The sequence below is a fragment of the Hyperolius riggenbachi genome, chromosome 12, assembly GCF_040937935.1.
Source record: "Hyperolius riggenbachi isolate aHypRig1 chromosome 12, aHypRig1.pri, whole genome shotgun sequence".
Taxonomy (NCBI): Eukaryota; Metazoa; Chordata; class Amphibia; order Anura; family Hyperoliidae; genus Hyperolius; species Hyperolius riggenbachi.
In genome coordinates this window covers 97,854,759-97,877,019 of record NC_090657.1, presented here as the reverse complement: position 1 = coordinate 97,877,019, position 22,261 = coordinate 97,854,759, and the positions used below count along the sequence as shown (strand labels likewise).

The following is a 22,261-nucleotide window of genomic DNA, read 5'->3' as shown; positions in this document are numbered from 1 at the left end:
GACCATGGTATTACTGTGCTCAATTGGCCTGCCAACTCTCCTGACCTGAACCCCATAGAGAATCTGTTGGATATTGTGAAGAGAAAGTTGAGAGACACAAGACCCAACACTCTGGATGAGCTTAAGGCCGCTATCGAAGCATCCTGGGCCTCCATAACACCTGAGCAGTGCCACAGGCTGATTGCCTCCATGCCACGCCACATTGAAGCAGTCATTTCTGAAAAAGGATTCCCGACCAAGTATTGAGTGCATAACTGAACATAATTATTTGAAGGTTGACTTCTTTTGTTTTAAAAGAACTTTTCTTTTATTGGTCGGATGAAATATGCTAATTTTTTGAGATAGGAAATTTGGGTTTTCATGAGCTGTATGCCAAAATCATCAATCTTAAAACAATAAAAGGCTTGAACTACTTCAGTTGTGTGTATTTGAATCTAAAATATATGAAAGTCTAATGTTTATCAGTACATTACAGAAAATAATGAACTTTATCACAATATGCTAATTTTTTGAGAAGATTCTGTACACCACCAGGGGGGTGGTTAGGGTTAGGCACCACCAGGGGGGGGGGGGGGTTTGTTATGGGTTAGGGATAGGTACAGAGAGGGTTCTGTGTGTTAACGCTAAATAACGATACGGCTTTAACGCTAAATAACAATAAGGCTTTAACGTTAAATAGCGATAAGCGGCGAACGGATTAGCGGCAACACTGTGCGCCATTATTCACAGGCGCCATTTTCAGATGGACGCAAAAGAAAGTACATTTTTGCTATAATAAACCTTTAAGAGGCAAGTATTAAACTTTACCTCCATGCAGCAGTGTCTTCCCTGCTTGCCTTTGTGATGGTTTAGATAGACAACCGCAAGAATTATGATTGTAATTAGCAGCACTGCCAGCACAATACCCACAATAGTGCCAGAATGCACATGGGACCCACTCTGTTTAGGAAGCTCTTTCTGCAGTTCTGAAAAAAAAGTACAGTACATTGTAAGATTAAAAAAATGAAGGTATCCTCTGTCTTTCTTCTGCTTTTATTGACTTACCATGTTCAACATGGACTGTCAGCTTTGTGTCATCTGAAAAATACAAGCAAACCAAAGCTTAGTTTATGAAAACTAAAGAAAAGAAGTCAGCATCTGTTCTTTGTAGCATTCATCCAGTTCAGCAAACACTTTCCCAAATCAGGCAGCTGTTTAGTTTGGATTGGCAGCAGCCATGTTTTGTTTGTTTAACTTTTCTAATGCAAAAAAAGTCCAGTTAAAGAGAACCCGAGGTGTGTTTAAAGAATGTTATCTGCATACAGAGGCTGGATCTGCCTATACAGCCCAGGCTCTGTTGCTATCCCAAACCCCACTAAGGTCCCCCTGCACTCTGCAATCCCTCATAAATCACAGCCGTGCTGTGAGGCTGTGTTTACATCTGTAGTGTCAGTCTCAGCTGCTCCCCCGCCTCCTGCATAGCTCTGGTCCCTGCCCCCGTCCCTTCCCTCCAATCAGCAGGGGTGGGAAGGGATGCAGGCGGGGACTGGAGTTCTGCAGTAGGCGGGGAGAGCAGCAAACTGACACTATAGAGATAAACACAGCCAGCTCTGACAAGCTGTTTGTCAGCAGCGTGGCTGTGATTTATGAGGGATTGCAGAGTGCAGGAGGACCTTAGGAGGGTTTGGGATAGCAACAGAGGCTAGGCTGTATAGGCAGATCCAGCCTCTGTATGCAGATAATATTCTTCAAACCCACCTCGGGTTCTCTTTAAGCTCATCAGTAGTAAGCAGTTAAAATGTGGGGAAATATACACAATATACAGCCTTTCTTGTTTATCTGTACCACTTGCTTTGAAAAGCTTCAGTGATCTGCTTCTAGTCCACATAGATTGCTGGCATCTGAAGGAGACCAGACTGCTGGTATGTTCCCTTTTCTGACTATAACTAGTATACAATGGTACAAAGACAAGGGACACCGAAAGCCCGATATGGTGTAGTATGTATTGGCAGCAAAGGAATTGTTAAAGTAAGTATGGTTATACTCACAAGCAAGGGTTACTGTTCAGGCAACCACTGTAAAGGCAGGTGGGAAGATTAGAACTGTTCCCATTCAGGGTTAAGAAGTCGCTCTCTGTAGATCGGAAGAAGGAAAAGATGGGGTAAAACACCCCTCCACCAAGGGTGGACTATAAACAGCAGGAGAACAGAGGCGCCAGCAGGATAAAAGTACATAAAATGTTTAAAAGTAGGAGAGGTAGTGGTGGACTTACCTACTCCCTAGTTACATGTAGTGACGTGTTAAAGAAATGTATTTCAATACTCACACAAACTTGCCATGCGTGACCCCGCTTCATCAGGCAATAAAAAGGGGAGCAAACAACATCCAGGTCTGGGTAAATCGCTTTACCCGTTGTAACTGCTGTCCTTGGGAGTAGGTAAGTCCACCACTACCTCTACTACTTTTAAACATTTTATGCACTTTTATCCTGCTGGCGCCCCTGTTCTCCTGCTGTTTATTCTGACTCTACTTAATGTTGTGCATTGGTTTGACATGCACTTGAAACAAAAAGAAAAACCGAGAACCCAATATAGTGCAGTAAGTCTAACAATTGTTGGCAAAATAATTAACAGATGTGGATATACTCACAAACACGGGTTACCACATAGGCAACCACTTGAAATGCAGGTGGGGAGTATTAGAACCTGACCCCACTCAGGTTTAAGAAGTCGCTCTCTGTAGATAGAAAGAAGGGGACAGTCCCCTCCACCCAAGGTGGACTATATACTGTGCAAATTTGGACAGAGGCGCCAGGCAGGTTAAAATGATCTAAAAACAACTAAAAAGGAGGAGTACAGGTGGACTTACCTCCTGAAATGATGGACAATCGAGATTGTTCAAATCGCAAATAACAATTAATTTTGGCACTCCGCAACGCGTTTCGCAGGTATAACCCGCTTCATCAGGCAAGGAGTGCAAGCTAAAAATCAAGCATACAAACCATAAACAATATACAATAAACAAAACACGACCCTAAGAGCTTGCCATCATAATACAAAAAGCAAAAATGACATATGTCTGTCACAGAAGGGGCGATCTGCTGTGACAGGAGACGTGTAAATACCAAGGGCCTGATTTACCAAAGGACGATAAGCCCCTTTGCATGTCTAATTGTTTGTTTGCTCCTCCAAACAACCGCGAGAGCTATCGCGGGCGCCCGGACGCAATGCGCCGCCCCGGACACGCAAAGCCCATAGACCCGTATTGGGCCCCGCGCATCCAAGAAGACGCAGCGCGCGCAAATGTATGCGCGTGCAAAAAACGCTTAGCGCGAAAAACCGCGCCAAGCGTTAGCAAATCAGGCCCCATGTGTAATGAGGAATGCGACCAAAGTAGTACAAGAATCTATCATGAAACAGCACATAAATAACTTTTCATTCAATTGTCAGCATAAGTTATTATATATATCAGCGTAAGTTATTATATAGTGACAATACCCGTGTGTCCATAGTGGTGTAATAACTATCTACATAGCCGCAAAAGTATCATCTATAAAAGTGAAGTATAGCTCTTTGAATAAATAGGGAATTCCATCTTACCTCAAAAAGGTCCAATAGTGGCAATGCGCCTCTGTAACTCGCGCTGCTGCTGTCTGCTGTTTATAAAGGTGTCTAAGTTAATTTAGGCACTTAGACACCTTTATAAACAGCAGACAGCAGCAGCGCGAGTTACAGAGGCGCATTGCCACTATTGGACCTTTTTGAGGTAAGATGGAATTCCCTATTTATTCAAAGAGCTATACTTCACTTTTATAGATGATACTTTTGCGGCTATGTAGATAGTTATTACACCACTATGGACACACGGGTATTGTCACTATATAATAACTTACGCTGATATATATAATAACTTATGCTGAGAATTGAATGAAAAGTTATTTATGTGCTGTTTCATGATAGATTCTTGTACTACTTTGGTCGCATTCCTCATTACACATGGGGCCTGATTTGCTAACGCTTGGCGCGTTTTTTCGCGCTATGCGTTTTTTGCACGCGCATACATTTGCGCGCGCTGCGTTTGCGCGGGGTGCGTCTTCTTGGATGCGCGGGGCCCAATACGGGTCTATGGGCTTTGCGTGTCCGGGGCGGCGCATTGCGTCCGGGCGCCCGCGATAGCTCTCGCGGTTGTTTGGAGGCGCAAACACACAATTAGACATGCAAAGGGGCTTATCGTCCTTTGGTAAATCAGGCCCTTGGTATTTACACGTCTCCTGTCACAGCAGATCGCCCCTTCTGTGACAGACATATGTCATTTTTGCTTTTTGTATTATGATGGCAAGCTCTTAGGGTCGTGTTTTGTTTATTGTATATTGTTTATGGTTTGTATGCTTGATTTTTAGCTTGCACTCCTTGCCTGATGAAGCGGGTTATACCTGCGAAACGCGTTGCGGAGTGCCAAAATAAATTGTTATTTGCGATTTGAACACTCTCGATTGTCCATCATTTCAGGAGGTAAGTCCACCTGTACTCCTCCTTTTTAGTTGTTTTTAGATCATTTTAACCTGCCTGGCGCCTCTGTCCAAATTTGCACATTGGTTTGACATGGGTGGAGAAAGTGACAACACTTTCTTACCCAGAAGTCTTGCACGGTACTTCACAGAGTACATTGAACAATTGATGTTACCAACTTTTCCTCAGAGGAGCTCACAATTTGTTACTCACCATAGTGATAGTTCAATGTCCCCACCATAGTCTAAGGCCAGCGGGGCCTAATCAACTTACTGTACCTGTATGTTTGTGGGCTGTTAACTGAACATGAAAGAGTACCTGGTGGAAACCTACACAAACAAGGAAAGAACATGCAAACTCAATGCAGGTAATGTCCTGGCTGAATTGTTGAACTTGGGACACTGGAGCTCGAGAGTGCTAGCCACCTTGCTGCCCACACCAGTTTCAATATTGCTTTCTAAGAACAGATTTATTTATCACTAGCATACAGCTGTCTAATTGTATTTCACGTTACAATAATGCTGCTTATACATTACACGGGAAACATGCAGATGTAGACATTACATGTGTGAAGGGCTCATGCCTGTACACTGATCTCCATGTGGAATTGTATTACCTTCTGTGGTAAGGCTAATAGAAGCTGTTGGAGTTGGAGAACCATCTTCTGCTGTGGTGGCAGGTTGGGAGGTGAAGGCCGCAGGGGAAGTGTCTGTAGCAATGTAAGAATCGTACTCATCGCAGGAGTTTTGGGCCTTGAAATTTGTTGATTAGAAAAGGTATAATACATTAGATGTACTTTGAGATGACATATCACATTCTCAACACTTCATATGCTGTGTCTTACCTCCTCATCACATCCATACGTTAGCCAGTCCTGTCGATGGCGATCAAATCCACTGGAACATCTGCAAGTGTTAATGCAATTTAGTCAGATATTATTTCATTTAAACTGAACTGGGTGGCTTTGTATTTGTAGGTGTAACTAATAGCACTGGCAATGCTAGATTTACTTTAGGGCCCTTTCTACTGAGTGTGTTTTGGGATCAGATTGCGTTACAACTGCAAAACACTAGATACTCATTTAATAAGGGAAACCGCGTGGGTATGTTTCTATTAGTGCGCTGCTTTCCAATGCAATTTTTCTAGATTGTGTCTGTTTTATTTTTCATGCAATTGCCCGACTATACAGAGTATAGGCGCACTTGAAAATTGTATAGCAATCATGTCGCTATTCCATTTTTCAGCAATTTAAAATATTTTCCTGGACTTTTTTCCCCTTTAGTCAGACATTGCATACGCATCACAATCACCGTGTACAACTGGCAGATTGTGGCAAAATCGCAGTAGTGGAAAATAGAGGAAACATAATCACAGTGCAGTCACGATTGAGATCGCGTTTCTCAGTGGAAAACGGCTCCTAAAGCAAACCTGCATCAAAAACTTAATAAGCTAGATTTGTGTGTCCTGATTCACTAAATGACAGTAAAATTGCCATGCGCATAAAGCATCAGTAATTTAACATGTGTTGTACACATTTCTTGCTATATTTTCTTATTTGTGACCTGCAGGTTTTCAGATTCTTGTTTTGAATATCTCATTGTGTAGGTAGGCACAAGGAAATCAGTTCCCTGGATTTACTTTCTCAGTATAGTGAGAATGACTGCTGGTTGCCCTGAAATGTCAAATGTAATTTTCATACAGACCGTACACTAAATAGTGTGACTTTGAAATCTTAAGCCAATCTTACTACATTTCTATAATATAAGAACACAGGTGATGGTTAAAAAATGATAAAACGCTTAACTGCTACCATAGCATAATATGATTTGTTAAAAAAAAGTAATGCCTGTTCATTTACAAACTAAGCAGTTCCAGCACATAAAGTGTATCAGATGTCTACTTGTATCCTGCTCCGCAGGGCTGTGGAGTCGGAGCAATTTTGGGTACCTGGAGTCGGAGTTGGAGTCAGAGTCGTGATTTCATAAACTAAGGAGTCGGGAGTCGGATGATTTTTGTACAAAATCCACTGCCCTGGTAAGTGTTAGACTAAGGAGTCAGAGCCATTTTGGGTACCTGGAGTTGGAGTCGGAGTCAGTGGTTTCATAAACTAAGGCGTCAGAGTTGGAGTCGGATGATTTTTGTACCGACTCCACAGCCCTGCTGCTCCGGATAAGCGTTTTTATACTATAGCTCTACAAGTCTCTTCACAATGTTATTCATCAGGGGCACCTTTAAAGCGCAGTATGGCAAAGTCCCTAGGGCAGAGCTTATGCATAGATGGTGAGTTAAACGTTGTCCATTCCAGTTGTTTATCAGAGTGGCGAGCAATAGGAATCTGTCTATCCCCACAGACCCTGCTGGTGTGTAGTGGGTAAAATAAATGCCAGAATTAGTTGTTTTTGTCTAACACTGTGTATACCTTTTAGCATGGGCTCCCCTCACACTTCTCCGTGAATTCTAATACATAAGAGCAACTGTAGTACAGTGTATCTGCTGAGAACCATATGTGGTTCCTATTGGATTGGTGGCACTGATCTGCTACAACTTCCTTTTGGATGCTGCATGAATTGTGGATAAAAACTGAATCAAGTTATTCACATAGTTACATAGTTATTTTGTTTGAAAAAAGACATACGTCCATCGTGTTCAACCAGTACAAAGTACAACTCCAGCCTTCTCCCTCACATATCCCTGTTGATCCAGAGGAAGGCAAAAAAACCCTTACAAGGCATGGTCCAATTAGCCCCAAAAGGGAAAAATTCCTTCCCAACTCCAGATGGCAATCAGATAAAATCCCTGGATCAACATCATTAGGCATTACCTAGTAATTGTAGCCATTAATGTCTTTCAACGCAAGAAAAGCATCTAAGCCCCCTTTAAATGCAGGTATAGAGTTTGCCATAACGACTTCCTGTGGCAATGCATTCCGCATTTTAATCACTCTTACTGTAAATAACCCTTTCCTAAATAAATGGCTAAAACGTTTTTCCTCCATGCGCAGATCATGTCCTCTAGTCCTTTGAGAAGGCCTAGGGACAAAAAGCTCATCCGCCAATCTATTATATTGCCCTCTGATGTATTTATACATGTTAATTAGATCTCTAAGGCATCTTTTCTCTAGACTAAATAAACCCAGTTTATCTAACCTTTCTTGGTAAGCGAGACCTTCCATCCCACGTATCAATTTTGTTGCTCGTCTCTGCACCTGCTCTAAAACTGCAATATCTTTTTGTAATGTGGTGCCCAGAACTGAATTCCGTATTCCAGATGTGGCCTTACTAGAGAGTTAAACAGGGGCAATATTATGCTAGCATCTCGAGTTTTTATTTCCCTTTTAATGCATCCCAAAGTTTTGTTAGCTTTAGCTGCAGCGGCTTGGCATTGAGTACGATTATTTAACTTGTTGTCGATGAGTACTCCTAAGTCCTTCTCCAAGTTTGATGTCCCCAACTGTATCCCATTTATTTTGTATGGTGCTAGACCACTGGTACGACCAAAATGCATGACTTTACATTTTTCAACATTGAATTTCATCTGCCATTTATTGCCCATATAGCCATCCTATCCAGATCCTGTCTTATGAAAAACATTTGCTTAGTTTGAATTTGGTGCCAGCAGGACTTTTTAGAAAATTTAGGACAAGACAATCAAAGACTTTAAAAGTCGTGCAATGCTAAAAAGTACCTGGTGCAACATCCTAGCTAACTAGGTTTATAAACAACTGTCAATAAACATGATTGGTTATAAAAGCAGCTCCCAGAGAGTCTGAGGCCCATGTGCAATTAACTGTTTCTCCTGAGTTTTCTCCTAGGAGATAATTTTTCATCTTTTGTTTAAAATAACTTTTCAGCACTAATGTAATTAAAAAAAAGTATCAAAAACGAGGTGAAAAGGTACTCTCAAAATTATTTTGAGTATCTTCTTGCTAGCTGGTGGTTTAAAAGGCATCTTGTTGATAAGGTGTAAACATAACACCTAGGAGAAAACTCAGGTGAAAAGTGAATTGCATATGGCCCTGGATCTCTTAGACGTAAAGATGGCAAGGTTTATGCCACTCTATGAAACACTGCATGGTTAATGGTGCCACGGTATAAGAATAACATTCTTGAATGTAAAATTGTATACCGTAAACACTTTTTTACAGGGCATAATATTAGAAAGCTCTGAGAATGTGCCTAAATCTCTACAGAGGGAAGAATGCCAAAAGGCAATAATGAATGGCAAAGTCTTTATGCCCTGAGGAAACACTGCAAGTTCTAGGAACTTATCAAAAATACTGTCTCTGAACACACTTTGACATTGTATCATACATGCAAATCACATCTCTGCCATGCAAAAAAAAAAAAAAAACAAAGCCATAAAACATCACCTTCCCCGGGCTCAAGCTCAGTTAAGATTGGTTAATCTCTCGAAAACTGTACAGAGTTCTAGCATATCAAAATTGCCTAATCTTCCTGGCTAAAAAAAGATATGTACTTTTTGGCTTATTATCATCCCATATTCCCTCTGAGTTTCACACTGACCTGTCATTTATTGTAAACATTTGCAACATTATAAAATGAGCAGTATGACAAAGGAGGCCTCAAACTCTGGAGCAGTTGAAATCCTAAACAGTCAAAAAATCTTAAACAGGCATTTGACATTCAAAACTACAGAATTTGAACTCATTAATTCCCAAATATTTACAGTGTTATTTAACCACTTCCTGACCAGGGCTGTGGAGTCGGTACTAAAATAATTTGACTCCAACTCCGACTCCTCAATTTATGAAATCACCGACTATGACTCCAGGGCCCATATGCAATTCACTTTTTCTCCTGAGTTTTCTCCTAGGAGATATTTGATCTGCTATTTAAAAATAACTTTTCAACACTTTGCAACTGAAAAAAAGTACCAAAAAGCAAGCAAGAAAGAACTATAAAAATTATTTTGAGTATTTTCTTGTTTGCTGGTGGTTTGAAAGGTATTTTATTGACATTTATGAAAATATCACCTAGGAGAAAACAAAGGAAAAAAAGTAAATTGCATATGGGCCCCGGTACCCAAAATTGCTTCAACTCCACAGCCCCGGCAGGGCTGTGGAATGAGTTAAAAAAAACAGACTCCAGCTCTGACTCCTCAGTTTATGAAACCACCGACTACAACTCCAGGTACCCAAAATTGCTTCAAATCCACAGCCCTGTTCCTGATGCACGCAATTGAAACCAAGCCCTGTTTAGAGCCTATCATCCCTGCCAGAGCATAGATTTCAATCTTGTGCGCTCCTGCGGCTATCACTGCTAAACTCAGCTGTCTGATGACAACTAAACTGCATGAGTCGTTCAGTAGCCAATTTCATTCGCTTCTGGCACTGTGAACAACTCACAACTGAAAGTTGAAAAAAAAAGATTGGTCCTTAGGGGACCAGAGCCTGCCATCCGGAAAAAGGTTAAAGAAGAGGTGATTCACAACAGTGTTAAAAACATCTTTGTCCCAACTTTTTGAAACATGTTATCGGATTAAGTACAGTTAAGTACAATCTTCAGCAACAAAGGGAAAAGAACCATCAGCTCAGTTGTGATGACGTAACACACGTATACATTCTGTGCTTGTATATCAAGATAGTATTGTGGTGGGGGTGTCGGGGCACCCTGTAGAAAAAGGCACAAGAGACAAAAAGGCGGGAGCCCAGTAGTGCAATACGTCAATGTAAGGATGGAGAAAATTGGTGAGAAAAAGAATGCTACTCACAAAGGAGGGTTGCAAGGGGCAACCAACTGCAGGAATCAGGTGGAGACCATAAACCCGACTCCACTCGGGGCGGTCCCGGGGGGACCCGAAGGTGGTCACTCTCTTGGAAAACCGGAGACAAGTGTCCACCGTGGTGGCAACCACGGGTATACTGTCACCACCCCTCTAACAGGTTATGTTGGGGGGTGTACTAAGCACAAATAGGAGGAAAGAGGCGCCCTGGGTTGTATAAAAGCATCTAAAAACAGATTAAAGGGGAGGCTCCCTATGCCGATGGTATTTATCATTTGGCACTGTTATTGGCCTGAGGAAGCGGGCTTAGACCCGCGAAATGCGTTGCCTGTGCTAAATAAAAATCTTTTGTATGTTACAAAGATTTCGTCATTGAGGTAAGACACCTCGTTATCCTTTTCATTTTAAACTGTTTTTAGATGCTTTTATACAACCCAGGGCGCCTCTTTCCTCCTATTTGTATATCAAGACTTTGCTTGCTTACCAAGTCAATATGTCATTTAAAGTAATTGGGAACCGCTTTATAAAAGGAAACCAGATACTTACCTAAGGAGAGGTAAGGCTCTGGGTCCTAATGAGCCTTCCCTCTCCTCTCCTGGTGCCCGTAGTGCTGCGCTGTCCCCGGGAGCAGTATTTGACTAAATTAGTCAAATATTACTCCTTCTGCCGGTGAAGGTGACTTTGGAAAGTCTTTGGGAGCCCAAGTACTCTATTTTCGGGAGCCCTCCATTGCGCAATCACCCATACGCAGTATGGAGCCGTCTGTCTTCTGGAGGACTCGGCTTCCGAAGACTTCCGAAGTCCCCAGCGGCCGGGGATTTGAACGGGGGATCCAGCGCTGCACCGAGAGCACCGGAAGAGGAGAGGGAAGGTTCATTAGGACCCAGAGCCTTCACTCTCCTTAGGTAAGTATCTGATTTCTTTTTTTTATATAAAGTGGTTCCCAATGACTTTAAAAAAGTCTTGTCGTGGAAAGCGTTCTTAAACCAAGTTACTTGCAATTCAAGGATTTAATGCATGTATACATTTTTGGAAATCTGTTTCCACATTTGCTATGCTTTCTTTGCACTATTTAAATTAAATCTATGATTTACAAGTTATTCAAATTGTTGCATCTTGGTTTTATTTATATTTTATACAACATTCCAACATTATTTTGAAATGAGGTCATACGTAGCTGGAAACATATTGTACAGTGAAGACATAATGAGGAGAGGCTGTGTAAAGTACTATACACACATGCTCACCTTTGTAGTACATGGCACCAGCTGCAGTTGAAGGCTGGAAGTGAGGTCACACATTGGTCACAGCTGGTCTGCTGTAAGCATGCTACAGAGAGAGAGAGAGCAAAGTTATACCACAACGTGTGATATTTCTTGCTGAAATGCCTGCAGTCATTTTCTGGAAGTGAAATGTGAGGCCATTTATGGCCCATTTCCACTAGGTGTGTTTCGATCCAAAGATGGGATCACAAGTGTTTTTCCACTAGTGCTATTTGATGATTTTTTTTTTTTTACGAATTGCATTTGCTGGGCTATTGCACTTTTGGTATATGTACCAGAAGTGTATAGAAGGGCAGGAAAATCACATAGTAGTCGAAATGCAAATGTACCGTAATAGCGCCATTCACCCACTTAGGTCAATCATGCCTGTAAAAATAATAGTGGAAATAGAAGGAAAAGAGGAAAAGGGCCCTTAAAGGACAACTGTAGGGAGAGGTATATAGAGGCTGCCATATTTATTCCCCCTTAAGCAATACCAGTTTCCTGGCAGCCCTGCTGATCTATTTGGATGTAGTAATGTCTGAATAACACCAGAAACAAGCATGCAGCTAATCTTGTCAGTTCCGACATTAATGCCGGAAACACCTGATCTGCTGCATGCTTGTTCAGGGTCTATGGCTGAAAGTATTAGAGACAGAGGATCAGCAGGACAGCCAGGCAACTGCTATTGCACAAAAGGAAAAAAAACATGGCAGCCTCCCTACAGTTTGCCTTTAAGAGCAAGTCCAAGCAACAAGTGAAACCAGGAGGCTGCACTTAAAGCATTACAAGTGTTCAGCAAAGCAATCAGACTCTGGATTCACTTTCGGATCTAGCTGATTAATGCATACAGGAAATACCTTAGATTGACTGAGCTGCTTAATTAAAACTATGTAAACCTACATTATAAATGCTGCACTGAACAATTTTACATCATCTTTTTGGGTTACAGTTTACCCACGATCAGTAAGGGCTCAAACCAACTAGCGGACATTTCTAAGCGCTAGTGATTTGAAAAAGCTCTTGCTACTGCAATGCTATGGGGTATTTTTTATAAAACCACATCACTCAAGTGGGATCACACCCATAACATTACATTAGCAACAGCTTTTCAAATCACAAAGCGCTCCTAGTGGGTTCCAGGCCTAATGCAGTTATAGAAATAAGGGATGAACTACTGTTTACACCACCACTGCTGGCGCCAGCTTACTGTGGGAAGTCTAGAAAACATATGGAGCATCTCTGTGCATGCAGCTTTGTAGGGTATTTCATAAATCTGTGCAGGCTTGTTTCCAGTGACTAATATGCTGTGTTCGAGTTGGAACTTTCTAAGCACCTTGGCAGCCTCTCACAGTTTTTTTCCCTACAGAAATGTGTTATATATACCAGTGCTTTGACGTCAAGATAGGGAATCAGAAGGATTCTAGAATGCAGATGAGTAGATTTTCTGTCACATTTTATTTGATTTATGTTACTTGGAAGGGGGGTAAATTCCACAGCCGTCTGATTTTGAATCCTGGCGAGATCCATCTGTACCCGATGATACTCATAGATAGAGCGTCTCCTCGTCTCTGTGGGGGAGAGGAGGAAATGTAACTACAAAGCAAGCCTGTCACGTGGGAACTCGAAAAATTCCTTGAAAATGCTTACATCACAGCTATTAGTTGTATGTTGTATTTTATTGTATTACATGAAAAGATGAAAGAGGTCTGCTATTATAGTATTTTACAACATTCCTCTCCCCACTGAATCAAATTACTGTACAGAATGTGTCAAAAAGGAAAAAACAGTATTGGAAAAGACAATGGCTAATGATTCCCATAGGCTTGATGGACAGATGAGTCATTTGTGTTGGTAAATATGTTCAGAAATGGTGCCTCTGTGACTGAAAGCCAAGTGTGAGCTGGCCGGATGTCCGCTGGATACAGGAAGGAAACGCATTGGTTGTAATTTGCTAAAGCATCTCTGTAGGCATCTCTTGCCATGGTCATCAGATCAGATCATGTAGAGGTTGCTTTACAATTTATAAGTTTGTGTCTCTCCTAGATTTATTTTTAAGTATTTTCTGCAAATGCATACACAACACTTACAGTGCCTTAAACAAAAATTATTTTGCAAACCTTGCTACAGTGGTTTAGGGTTGCATATTCATCACTTAATAAGACACCTGAAGTGAGAGGAGTGTGGAGGTTTAGATATTTATTTCCTTTTTAACAATGAAGATTCCCTGGCTCTCCTGGTGATCCTCTGCCTCCAATACTTTCAGCCATAGATCCTGAACTAGCATGCCAATCAGGTGTTTGACTGGATTTGCAGCATACTTGTTTCAGTTGTGTAAGCCAGGCACTACTGCTGCCCAAGAAATAAGCAGGATTGCCGGGCAACTTTATTGTTTTACAGGAAATAATTATGACAGCCACCAGATCGATGTCATTTCAAGGTTCCGTAAAGGCAGACTGTGCATGCTGCACTCTAGATGCTTTACAGGCAGAGGGGGCTGAGGAGTAGCAAGAGGTGGTGGAGAAAGGTGATAACACAGTCAGAGGATCTCAATAAAGCAACTATTCTTATTTAGCAGATGTGAAATGTCAAATCTTTTGGTTCTCAAGCACTCAGTAACACCATGGCCCTTATTCAATTAACTTTTTCTCCTAAGTTTTCTCCTAGGAGATCATTTTTCATATGTTTAAAATAACTTTTAAAATTGCATTCTGCAATTAAAAAAACTACCTAGAAGTAGGTGAAAAGGTACTGTCAACATTTTTCATCTTCTGTTTAAAGTTAATTTTCAGCACTGGGTGATAAAAGTACTGTCAGAATTATTCTGAGTATGTTCTTGCTGGCTGGTGGCTTAAAAGGCATTTTATTGATAAGGTGTGAAAATATCACCTAGGAGAAAACGTAGGAGAAAAAGCGAATTGAATTAGGGCCAATATGTTTAGATGTTTGACAGCCTTACCCGTGGCATTTGATGAGGGGTTGAGAACTACAAAGGCATCTGAAAGACCTGCTTTAACAGGATGCTGTGCTGGACTGATGTCTTGCACTGGCAGAGGAATCTGTAAAGAGGCAGCAGAGATACAGATAGTTTAGACCCAGAATCAGTAGACAGCCTATGTTGATAGAAGTGTACCGATATGATAAACAGAGTTTGTTGTATGGAAGGCAGTACTGCTCTTCTCATGCTTTTGTATAAGCTTTGTTAACTGTATATGTCACATTTGGAAGACTGAAGATGTTCAGGCAAAGTGAGCTGACATACTATAATAATTGGCTTCATGTGTGTCTCAGTTATGCCAGCAGCACAAGCATTACGTTAGGATTTATAGCTTTGTGTATCTGCGGCAGAGATATACCTCTTAATGTAAAATAGATGAGAAAACAAACTGATAAAATTATCCAACATAAATTCATAAAACGACTAAATATTGACTGACAGGACCCGTATTTTTAAAAACATTTTTCTTAGACTAACTAGATCTTTTTTTCAAATATAACCTATATTCTATTAAAATATTGTATAGTGTATTTGTGACTTTAGTTTTGTATGCACTGACTTTTATCATTTTATTACACCAATATTCTGTTCTTTCAAGTGCTTATGTGCTTCCTGACTGGTATCTTCATTCAATCAAAGGAATATACAGTTAAATCCATAAATTTGGACAGAGACCACTCTTTTTTAATTTTAGTTCTGTACATGATCACAATGAATTTTAAGTGAAAACAACTCAGATGCAGATGAAGTGCTGACTTTCAGCTTTAATTCAGTGGGTGAACAAAACAATTGTATAAAAAAGTGAGGCAACTAAAACACTTTTAACACAACTCCTTCATTTCAGGGCCAACCGTAATTGGACAATTGAGGTGTAGGAAAGTTCGTTGTCATGTCATTATCAATTAAGCAGATGAAAGGCATGGGCCTATATGCAATTACCCTTTTCACCTGAGTTTTCTCCTACCGTAGGCGATCTTTTTAAACATGTCAATAAAATGCCTTTTAAACCACCAGCAAACAAACAAATACTCAAAATTATTTTGAAAATACTTTTTTACCTACTTTTTGGTACTTTTTTTTCATTGCAAAGTGCTACAAAGTTATTATAAATTGAAGATGAAAAATTATCTCCTAGAAGAAGTTAATTACATATGGCCCCTGGAGTTGATCAGAGGTGTGGTGCTTGCATGTGCAAGATTTTGCTGTGAACAGACAACATGCAGTCAAAGGAGCTCTCCATGCAGGTGAAAGAAGCCATTGAGAAAACAGAAAAAACCCACCGGAGAAATTGCTACAATATTACGAGTGGTAATATCTATACCTTGGCACATCCTGAGAAAGAAAACAAGCAGTTCTGAACTCAGCAACACAAAAAGACCTGGACATCCACGGAAGGCTACAGTGGTGGATTCTCGCTGGATTATTTCTATGGGCAAGAGAAACCCCTTCACAACAGACAACCAAGTAAACAACATTCTCCAGCGGTAGGCGTACACATATATCCAACTCTACCATAAAGAGAAGCATGCCTCAAAGTAAATACAGAGGGTACACTGCAAGATGCAAGCCACTCATAAGCCTCAAGAATAGAAAGGCTAGATTGGACTTCGCTAAAGAACATCTAAAAGAGCCAGATCTGGAAAAACATTCTTTGGACAGATGAAACCAAGATCAACCACTACCTGAATGATGGCAAGAAAAAAGTATGGAGAAGGCATGGAACAGCTTATTATCCAAAGCATACCACATAATCTGTAAAACAAGGTTGAGAAATTGTGATAGCTTGGGTGTTCATGGCTGCCAGTGGCACTGGGATACGAGTGTTTATTGATGATGTGGCACAGGGAGACATACTGTCTGCTCGAATCCAGCTAAATACAGTCAAATTGATCGGACAGTGTTTCCTGATTCAGATGGACAGCGACCCAAAACATACAGCCGAAGCAACCCAGGAGTGTATTAAAGCAAAGAAGTGGAAATTTCTTGAATGGCCAAGTCAGTCACCTGATCTTAACCCAACTGAGCATGCATTTCACTTGTTAAAGACTAAACTTCGGACAGAAAGGTGCACAAACAAACAGCAACTGAAAACCGCTGCACTAAAGGCCTGACAGAGCATTAAAAAGGAGGAAACCCAGCATCTGGTAATGTCCATGAGTTCAACACTTAAGGCTGTCATTGCTAGCAAAGGGTTTTTAACCAAGTGTTAGAAATTAACATTTTATTTCCAGTTAATTAAAAAAAATACTTTAGTTGTCTCACATTTTTAATGCACGATTTGTTCACCCCACTGAATTTAATCTCCTGGGGGCGGAGATTGCAGGGGATTGCGCGCACTGATGCGTGCGCATCCCCGCTGAATGGCAGAGCGGAGCTCCAAGATCGGCCTGCCTGCCTGCAATCACAGGCAGCAGGCTGTTACGCAGAAAAAAACCCAGTTTATTTACATGTACAGCGCTGCGATCTACTGCAGCGCTGTACGGGGGACAGCTCTGTCACTGAGCTGTCCCCAGGAGAGTCAGGAATCACTATGATTGGCTGTCGGGGGAGGGATACATTTAAATAAATGAAGCATTTTTTATTAAGAAAAAAAAAGCAATAAAATTAATAAAAAAACATGCATGTCACAGCAGCAATCAGATGCCACCAACCCTAAGCTCTGTTGGTGGCAACAAAAGGAAGTAAAATTAATTTGTGTGCTAAGTTGTATGGCTCTGCAGCGAGCTGTTAAAGCCGCAGAGCACTGACTTGTAAAAAATAGTCTGGTCACTAGGGTGGTGTAAGCCTGTGGTCCTTAAGTGGTTAAAATTCATTGTGGTAATGTACAGAGCCATAATTACAAAAGTTGTTTCTGGCCTAATATTTATGGGCCTAACGTTATGTTCTTTCATAGTGCAGTCTGTGTCACATCATCTGTAACATGATGGTTATTCTGAAAGGCCCTTGACTGCAACAACCCTAAGCAAGCAACATGAAGACCAAGGAGCACTCTAAACAGGTTAGAGACAAAGTTTTTGTTGGAAAAGAATAGATCAGGGATATCATAACTATGCAGCAGCAGCAACAACTTGGAACTTAATGCTCTTAAGACCATGGAGATGTTAATAAGAGAAAGGCCATCCATGAAGCACCAGCATACAATTATTGTCCAATACATCAAAAATCATTATAAGGGACATATCCCTAGCACTGTGTACAAATTGTTTAAACATCTGTAATACATGGCATACTTGTATAATTTCTTCTCTTCTTGTTACTATCACTATGTTCCCTATATGCACCGTGGGGTTGTCATGAAAGATAAAAGTCTGCCTCCCATTTCAGACCCCGCCCGACATAGCGTTCAGCTCTCTGAGTTGTCGTTGGGTCTATACTGTGAAAGTTGTTATTGTAAAAATGTATAATGCCTTGCTCTGTAATTTCAAGTCTGCTGGACGTTTGCTGACTTGCGGGGGTCAGTAAAGTCCTTCTGATCCTGATAGTTCGTATTCTGCCAGCACCACGTTGGTGACTGGTAGTATTCCTTCTAGCCTAGTTCTTGCCTTGTTCTTGAGGACAAACTATAGCAGCGGTTGCGTTTCGCTCCTACCTGTTAGTCTTGTCTATCTCAGTGTGAATGTTGCCATCGCTGAAACAGCGACTATATTGGCTGAGCATTCCGTCTATCTGTCTGTTGTCTGTCTTGTTAATTGTCATTACTTGTGCTTTAGCTAGTGAGTTATTTGAGAGCTACATTTCCTATATTGTGTATCCGCATGATATATATGTACTCTAGTCAGTCAGTATTGTATTATTTGTAATATTGTATATTGTATTGTGTACCGACCTTTGCCTGCCTCTTGACTACGGATCTGCCTAATCCTTCCAATACGACTGACATCTGAATTAACGTGTATGACCCAAACCTGTTACCGACTACGTCTGTTGTGTATTGTATCTGTAACGATCAGTGTAACACAGAGAGGATCTGATTACCGGTGATTTGCAGTATCACCGAGAATGCAGATATATACCCGATTATTGATGATCTGCAGTATCACCGATAATCAGATACATCTCTAACCTCTGGACACCTGAGTGATGAGAGTGTTTTGGTGCAACAGTAATACTTGAGGACCGCACCTGGATATCAGGTGCTAGAGCAATAAGGAGTATTGCTCTGCAGCAAGTTCCTTCCGTTGGTCTGAACTCCCCGCAGGGAGGAGTCAGGCCGAGAGTGGGAAGGACAGAACGTGAGTGACACCAATGAGGGAGTGTCACTGACAGATCTGTGAACTATCTCTCAACAGGTGAGATAGTTCTTGAGGTCGGGCAGGCCAGGTCGTCAACACACGGACAGATAAAGTACCGAAACAGGAGACAGATGCAGAATCTTGAGACTAGCCTAGTTCAGCAACAGAGTATCAGAATGACAAAGGTACAAAATCAGAGATCAGAAGAATGGTCAGGGAAGCAGAAGGTCATAACAAATAATCAACAATTCCTAGACTAAGGTGTGAGTTCCTTGATCATCAACACCTTGGAAACTGGTCTAGATAATAACACAAATAATACAGAATTCCTAGACTAAGGTGTGAGCTCCTTGATCATCAACACCTAAGAAACTGGTCTAAAGTAACACAGATACTGACAGGGTCTGAGTGCTACCACGTAGTGATCGCAATGCCAGACACCAGAGGAATGACCACCACCCAGTATATATACACCAGCGCTCTCCTGCGCCTCCCCTAAGTGCTGGACCAATGAGAACTGAAAATTGTCAGCTGACCGGCTTGGTCAGCTGACACCCTTCTGGCTGTCATAAATGCTCTGCCTCTCCGTGCGCGCACGCGTCCTTCTGAACCAGTGTGGACTATCAGTCCCAGCCACACCAGACATGTGTTGTAATGCCTCTGCTGTTTTGGATGCGGAATCCGCAGTCCGAGCGTGCGCATTTTCTCCGCATTCAGCAGTACTGAGAGAGGTAGGCCTATGCGTGCAAACCGCCGCGTCGGACGCGGAATCCGCCGCCCTGTTCTCTGGGCATGCGGCGGTTTCTCCGCGTTCCGTCAGGCCAGTGAATGCAGGTCCCTGCGCGCAAGCTGCCATGTTGAACGCGGAATCAGCCGCCTCACTCTGAGTACTTGCGGCGGCTTTTCCGCGTTTTCTCACAGTATCACTTAGCATCTAGCCTGAGAGGCGGCCCAGAGCTGCAGTTGCTCGGGGAAATCTTGCTCCCTTGTTCATTACTCCTGTGTCCATCTGTGGAGCCTCTTCCATTATCCAGCTACTTAGCCTTGTTGCGCTGGGTGGTCAGAAAGTATGCCCCCCAGCATTACAAATGTCTTGCTTGGGCCCATAATCTTCAACAACCTAAAATAGGATAACAATACTGACGCTATCATCAACAAAGCGCAAGAGAGGCTTTACCTCTAAAAAAGTTTGGCCTACCACAAAAATGTATGGTGTAGTTCTACACAGCAATCATCAAATCCATCATAACATCAACTATTACTGTCTGGTTCGGCTCATGCTCCATATTGCCGTCATAGTCATGCATCAAAATGGATTCCTTTGACAAAAAGGAGGTCAAAGTATACGGGAATATCATAGTCTTTGTGTAATAAAATAATAGATGAAAAAAATGTAGTCCATCTAAAACTAATATTTCAGCTTTGACTGGTTGACAACAGATCTTCCCTTTTGTATTTAAAAAAACATGTCAATCATAGCTGCACTTAGAGCACGTTTTGCCAGGACAGCTATCTAGTCATTGAGACAAGCAGTCCTACAACCTCAATATTTGTACCCCTGGGATAACTATATATAATTTTTGTGTTTTACCTTCACACTTGTCATAGCATTTTATGCATGCATTTTTCCGCATGCATGATTCTGCATGTGCTAACTTCAAAATCGCATGCACATTTTTGTGCAAAACACAAATTTTTATGTGAATTTTCTGCGCTCCCATTGACTTGCATTGAATCGCACATGAAAAAAAGGAGACCTGCTATCTTAATTTTAAATGCAGCACATTTTCAAGCAAATAGGGAATACAACGCCATGTTCTTGAGATACATTGCATCTGTGCAATTTTGTAAATTGCACAAAAATGTTATTAAGTGTGAACCCTGCCTTACTCACTAATTGTTTCCTGCCTTTGAGGTAGAGTAACACTGAAGAAACTAAAAACAAAACTATTGCCACAAATAAACCAATATCCCAAACCATCATTTTCTTACCAGAGTGCTTATTCCTTTACTGTTTGGTTAGTAGTATGCAGTAGAATCTTTATATACTAAGTTAATAAATCTCCCATGTAAATCGAACCATGAAAATCAGTGCAGTCTGCAAGTTGTGTAAAGAAGCTCCTAGTACGAGGAGGCTGGAACGGTGTGGCACCAGTGAGTAATGTGCAGTCTGCTGAACCCCCTCATATTTTATAGTAACAGAGGGGAAAGGTGTATTTATAATATGACATCTTGAATGCAGACTAAATAGTTTATTGGTCTGCACAGCAGCATGGAATACATATGGGGGACTTCATAAGAATACACATTTACATGTTATGAAAGGAGGAACATACAGTACATTACACCTAAAATACTTATCAGCAGAAGTCCGTGAGGTTTTTCTTTTGTTTGTTTTTTAAATATTCTACCCAGAAAAAAATAAAACAAAATAAAACAGTCTGTTAAAAGGACATAGTGCCACATAAAAATAATAATGAATGCCCTCACCTGTTTGTACACAAACACAATTCTTCCATCTTTGTGTAGTGCAGCTTGAAAGGTGAACCCACCAGCATCTTCTTTCTCATGGAGCCGAACCTTGTCCCACTGAACCACAAAAGATGTCCCTGTAGAACAGACAGCATAGACAGTACTGAAAGCATCTCTTCTGCTCTGTGTTAATGAAAGTTCATAGGCCGGTGCATTACTCTGGGCTGTGGACCAAAGTGACTGTGTTGGCAGACAGGTGGCGTTTTTTCGCTTCTTTTTCAAAACATGAGTGTCTCAGTTATGGAATAAACAAAGCATGCTATGCAAGGCAATAGTATCTGTTCACATCAGTCCATTTGTAACGGATGTGTTCTAACTAACAAAACGAAAGTTTGAGATTCCAGAGATGATGGATGGCTATGGAGGCCGATGGAATCAACACTAGCCAGTGTCCATTCTCACTAGGCTGCTTGTCGCGTGTGTTTTGCAAGATACCTGCCACTGCCCAATCTGGTCCCTGCACGCTTGTAAGCTGATTTACTGATCCCAAGACCCCAGCAGAAGCATCTCAGGCTCCCATTGGTTGCAATAGACCAATGGGAATTGTCCTGCTCCAGGGAGCATTCTCGTTTATTCATGGGAATCAACAGACAACATGCGGACAACATGATTCATGGGAAGAACAACTCCCATTGGTTTATTGCAAACCAATGAGACCCTGTGATGCTTCTGTTGGGGCAGGTTGATGGCAACAGCAGCAGCACAGGAATGTGGAGAACAGGTAGTGAACGCAACGGATCAGAAAACTGGATGAAAAACTGATGTAAGAAACTGATCGGATAAAAAAGGATTCTGTAAAAACTGGTTCCATTTTCCGGTTCAATGAAACAGTTTCTTATTTTTTCATCTAAAATATGTCTCCGCTCCTAATTAAACAAAACTAGAAATTAGGATTTACCCATCCTTCTGTGAGGAAGGGACACATTTTAATTGGCAATTATTTTTTTGCAGCTATAAACAGTATTGCAAACTACTGGACCTCTGCTGGAGCTGTCAGTCTATCTTCAC

At 41.4% G+C, this 22,261-nt stretch overlaps 2 protein-coding genes across 15 annotated transcripts in view; one reads left to right on the top strand and one right to left on the bottom strand.

Annotated features, from left to right (window-relative positions):
* The window catches only part of LOC137541444 (dickkopf-related protein 3-like), a 219,941-nt gene that overhangs the window by 99,353 nt on the left and 98,327 nt on the right, over nucleotides 1–22,261 (top strand). The gene's annotated exons all lie outside the window — the stretch shown is intronic.
* Nucleotides 1–22,261, bottom strand: part of PLXDC1 (plexin domain containing 1) — a 101,823-nt gene that overhangs the window by 11,131 nt on the left and 68,431 nt on the right. For all 5 annotated transcript variants that reach the window (XM_068262732.1, XM_068262733.1, XM_068262734.1 and 2 more), the window contains 8 exons: nucleotides 21,212–21,330; nucleotides 14,451–14,550; nucleotides 12,967–13,062; nucleotides 11,477–11,558; nucleotides 5,332–5,392; nucleotides 5,104–5,239; nucleotides 1,045–1,077; nucleotides 808–965 (listed from right to left, as the gene is read on the bottom strand). In XM_068262732.1, the coding sequence (XP_068118833.1) occupies nucleotides 808–965; nucleotides 1,045–1,077; nucleotides 5,104–5,239; nucleotides 5,332–5,392; nucleotides 11,477–11,558; nucleotides 12,967–13,062; nucleotides 14,451–14,550; nucleotides 21,212–21,330 (785 nt within the window). The remainder of the gene's footprint in view (nucleotides 1–807; nucleotides 966–1,044; nucleotides 1,078–5,103; nucleotides 5,240–5,331; nucleotides 5,393–11,476; nucleotides 11,559–12,966; nucleotides 13,063–14,450; nucleotides 14,551–21,211; nucleotides 21,331–22,261) is intronic.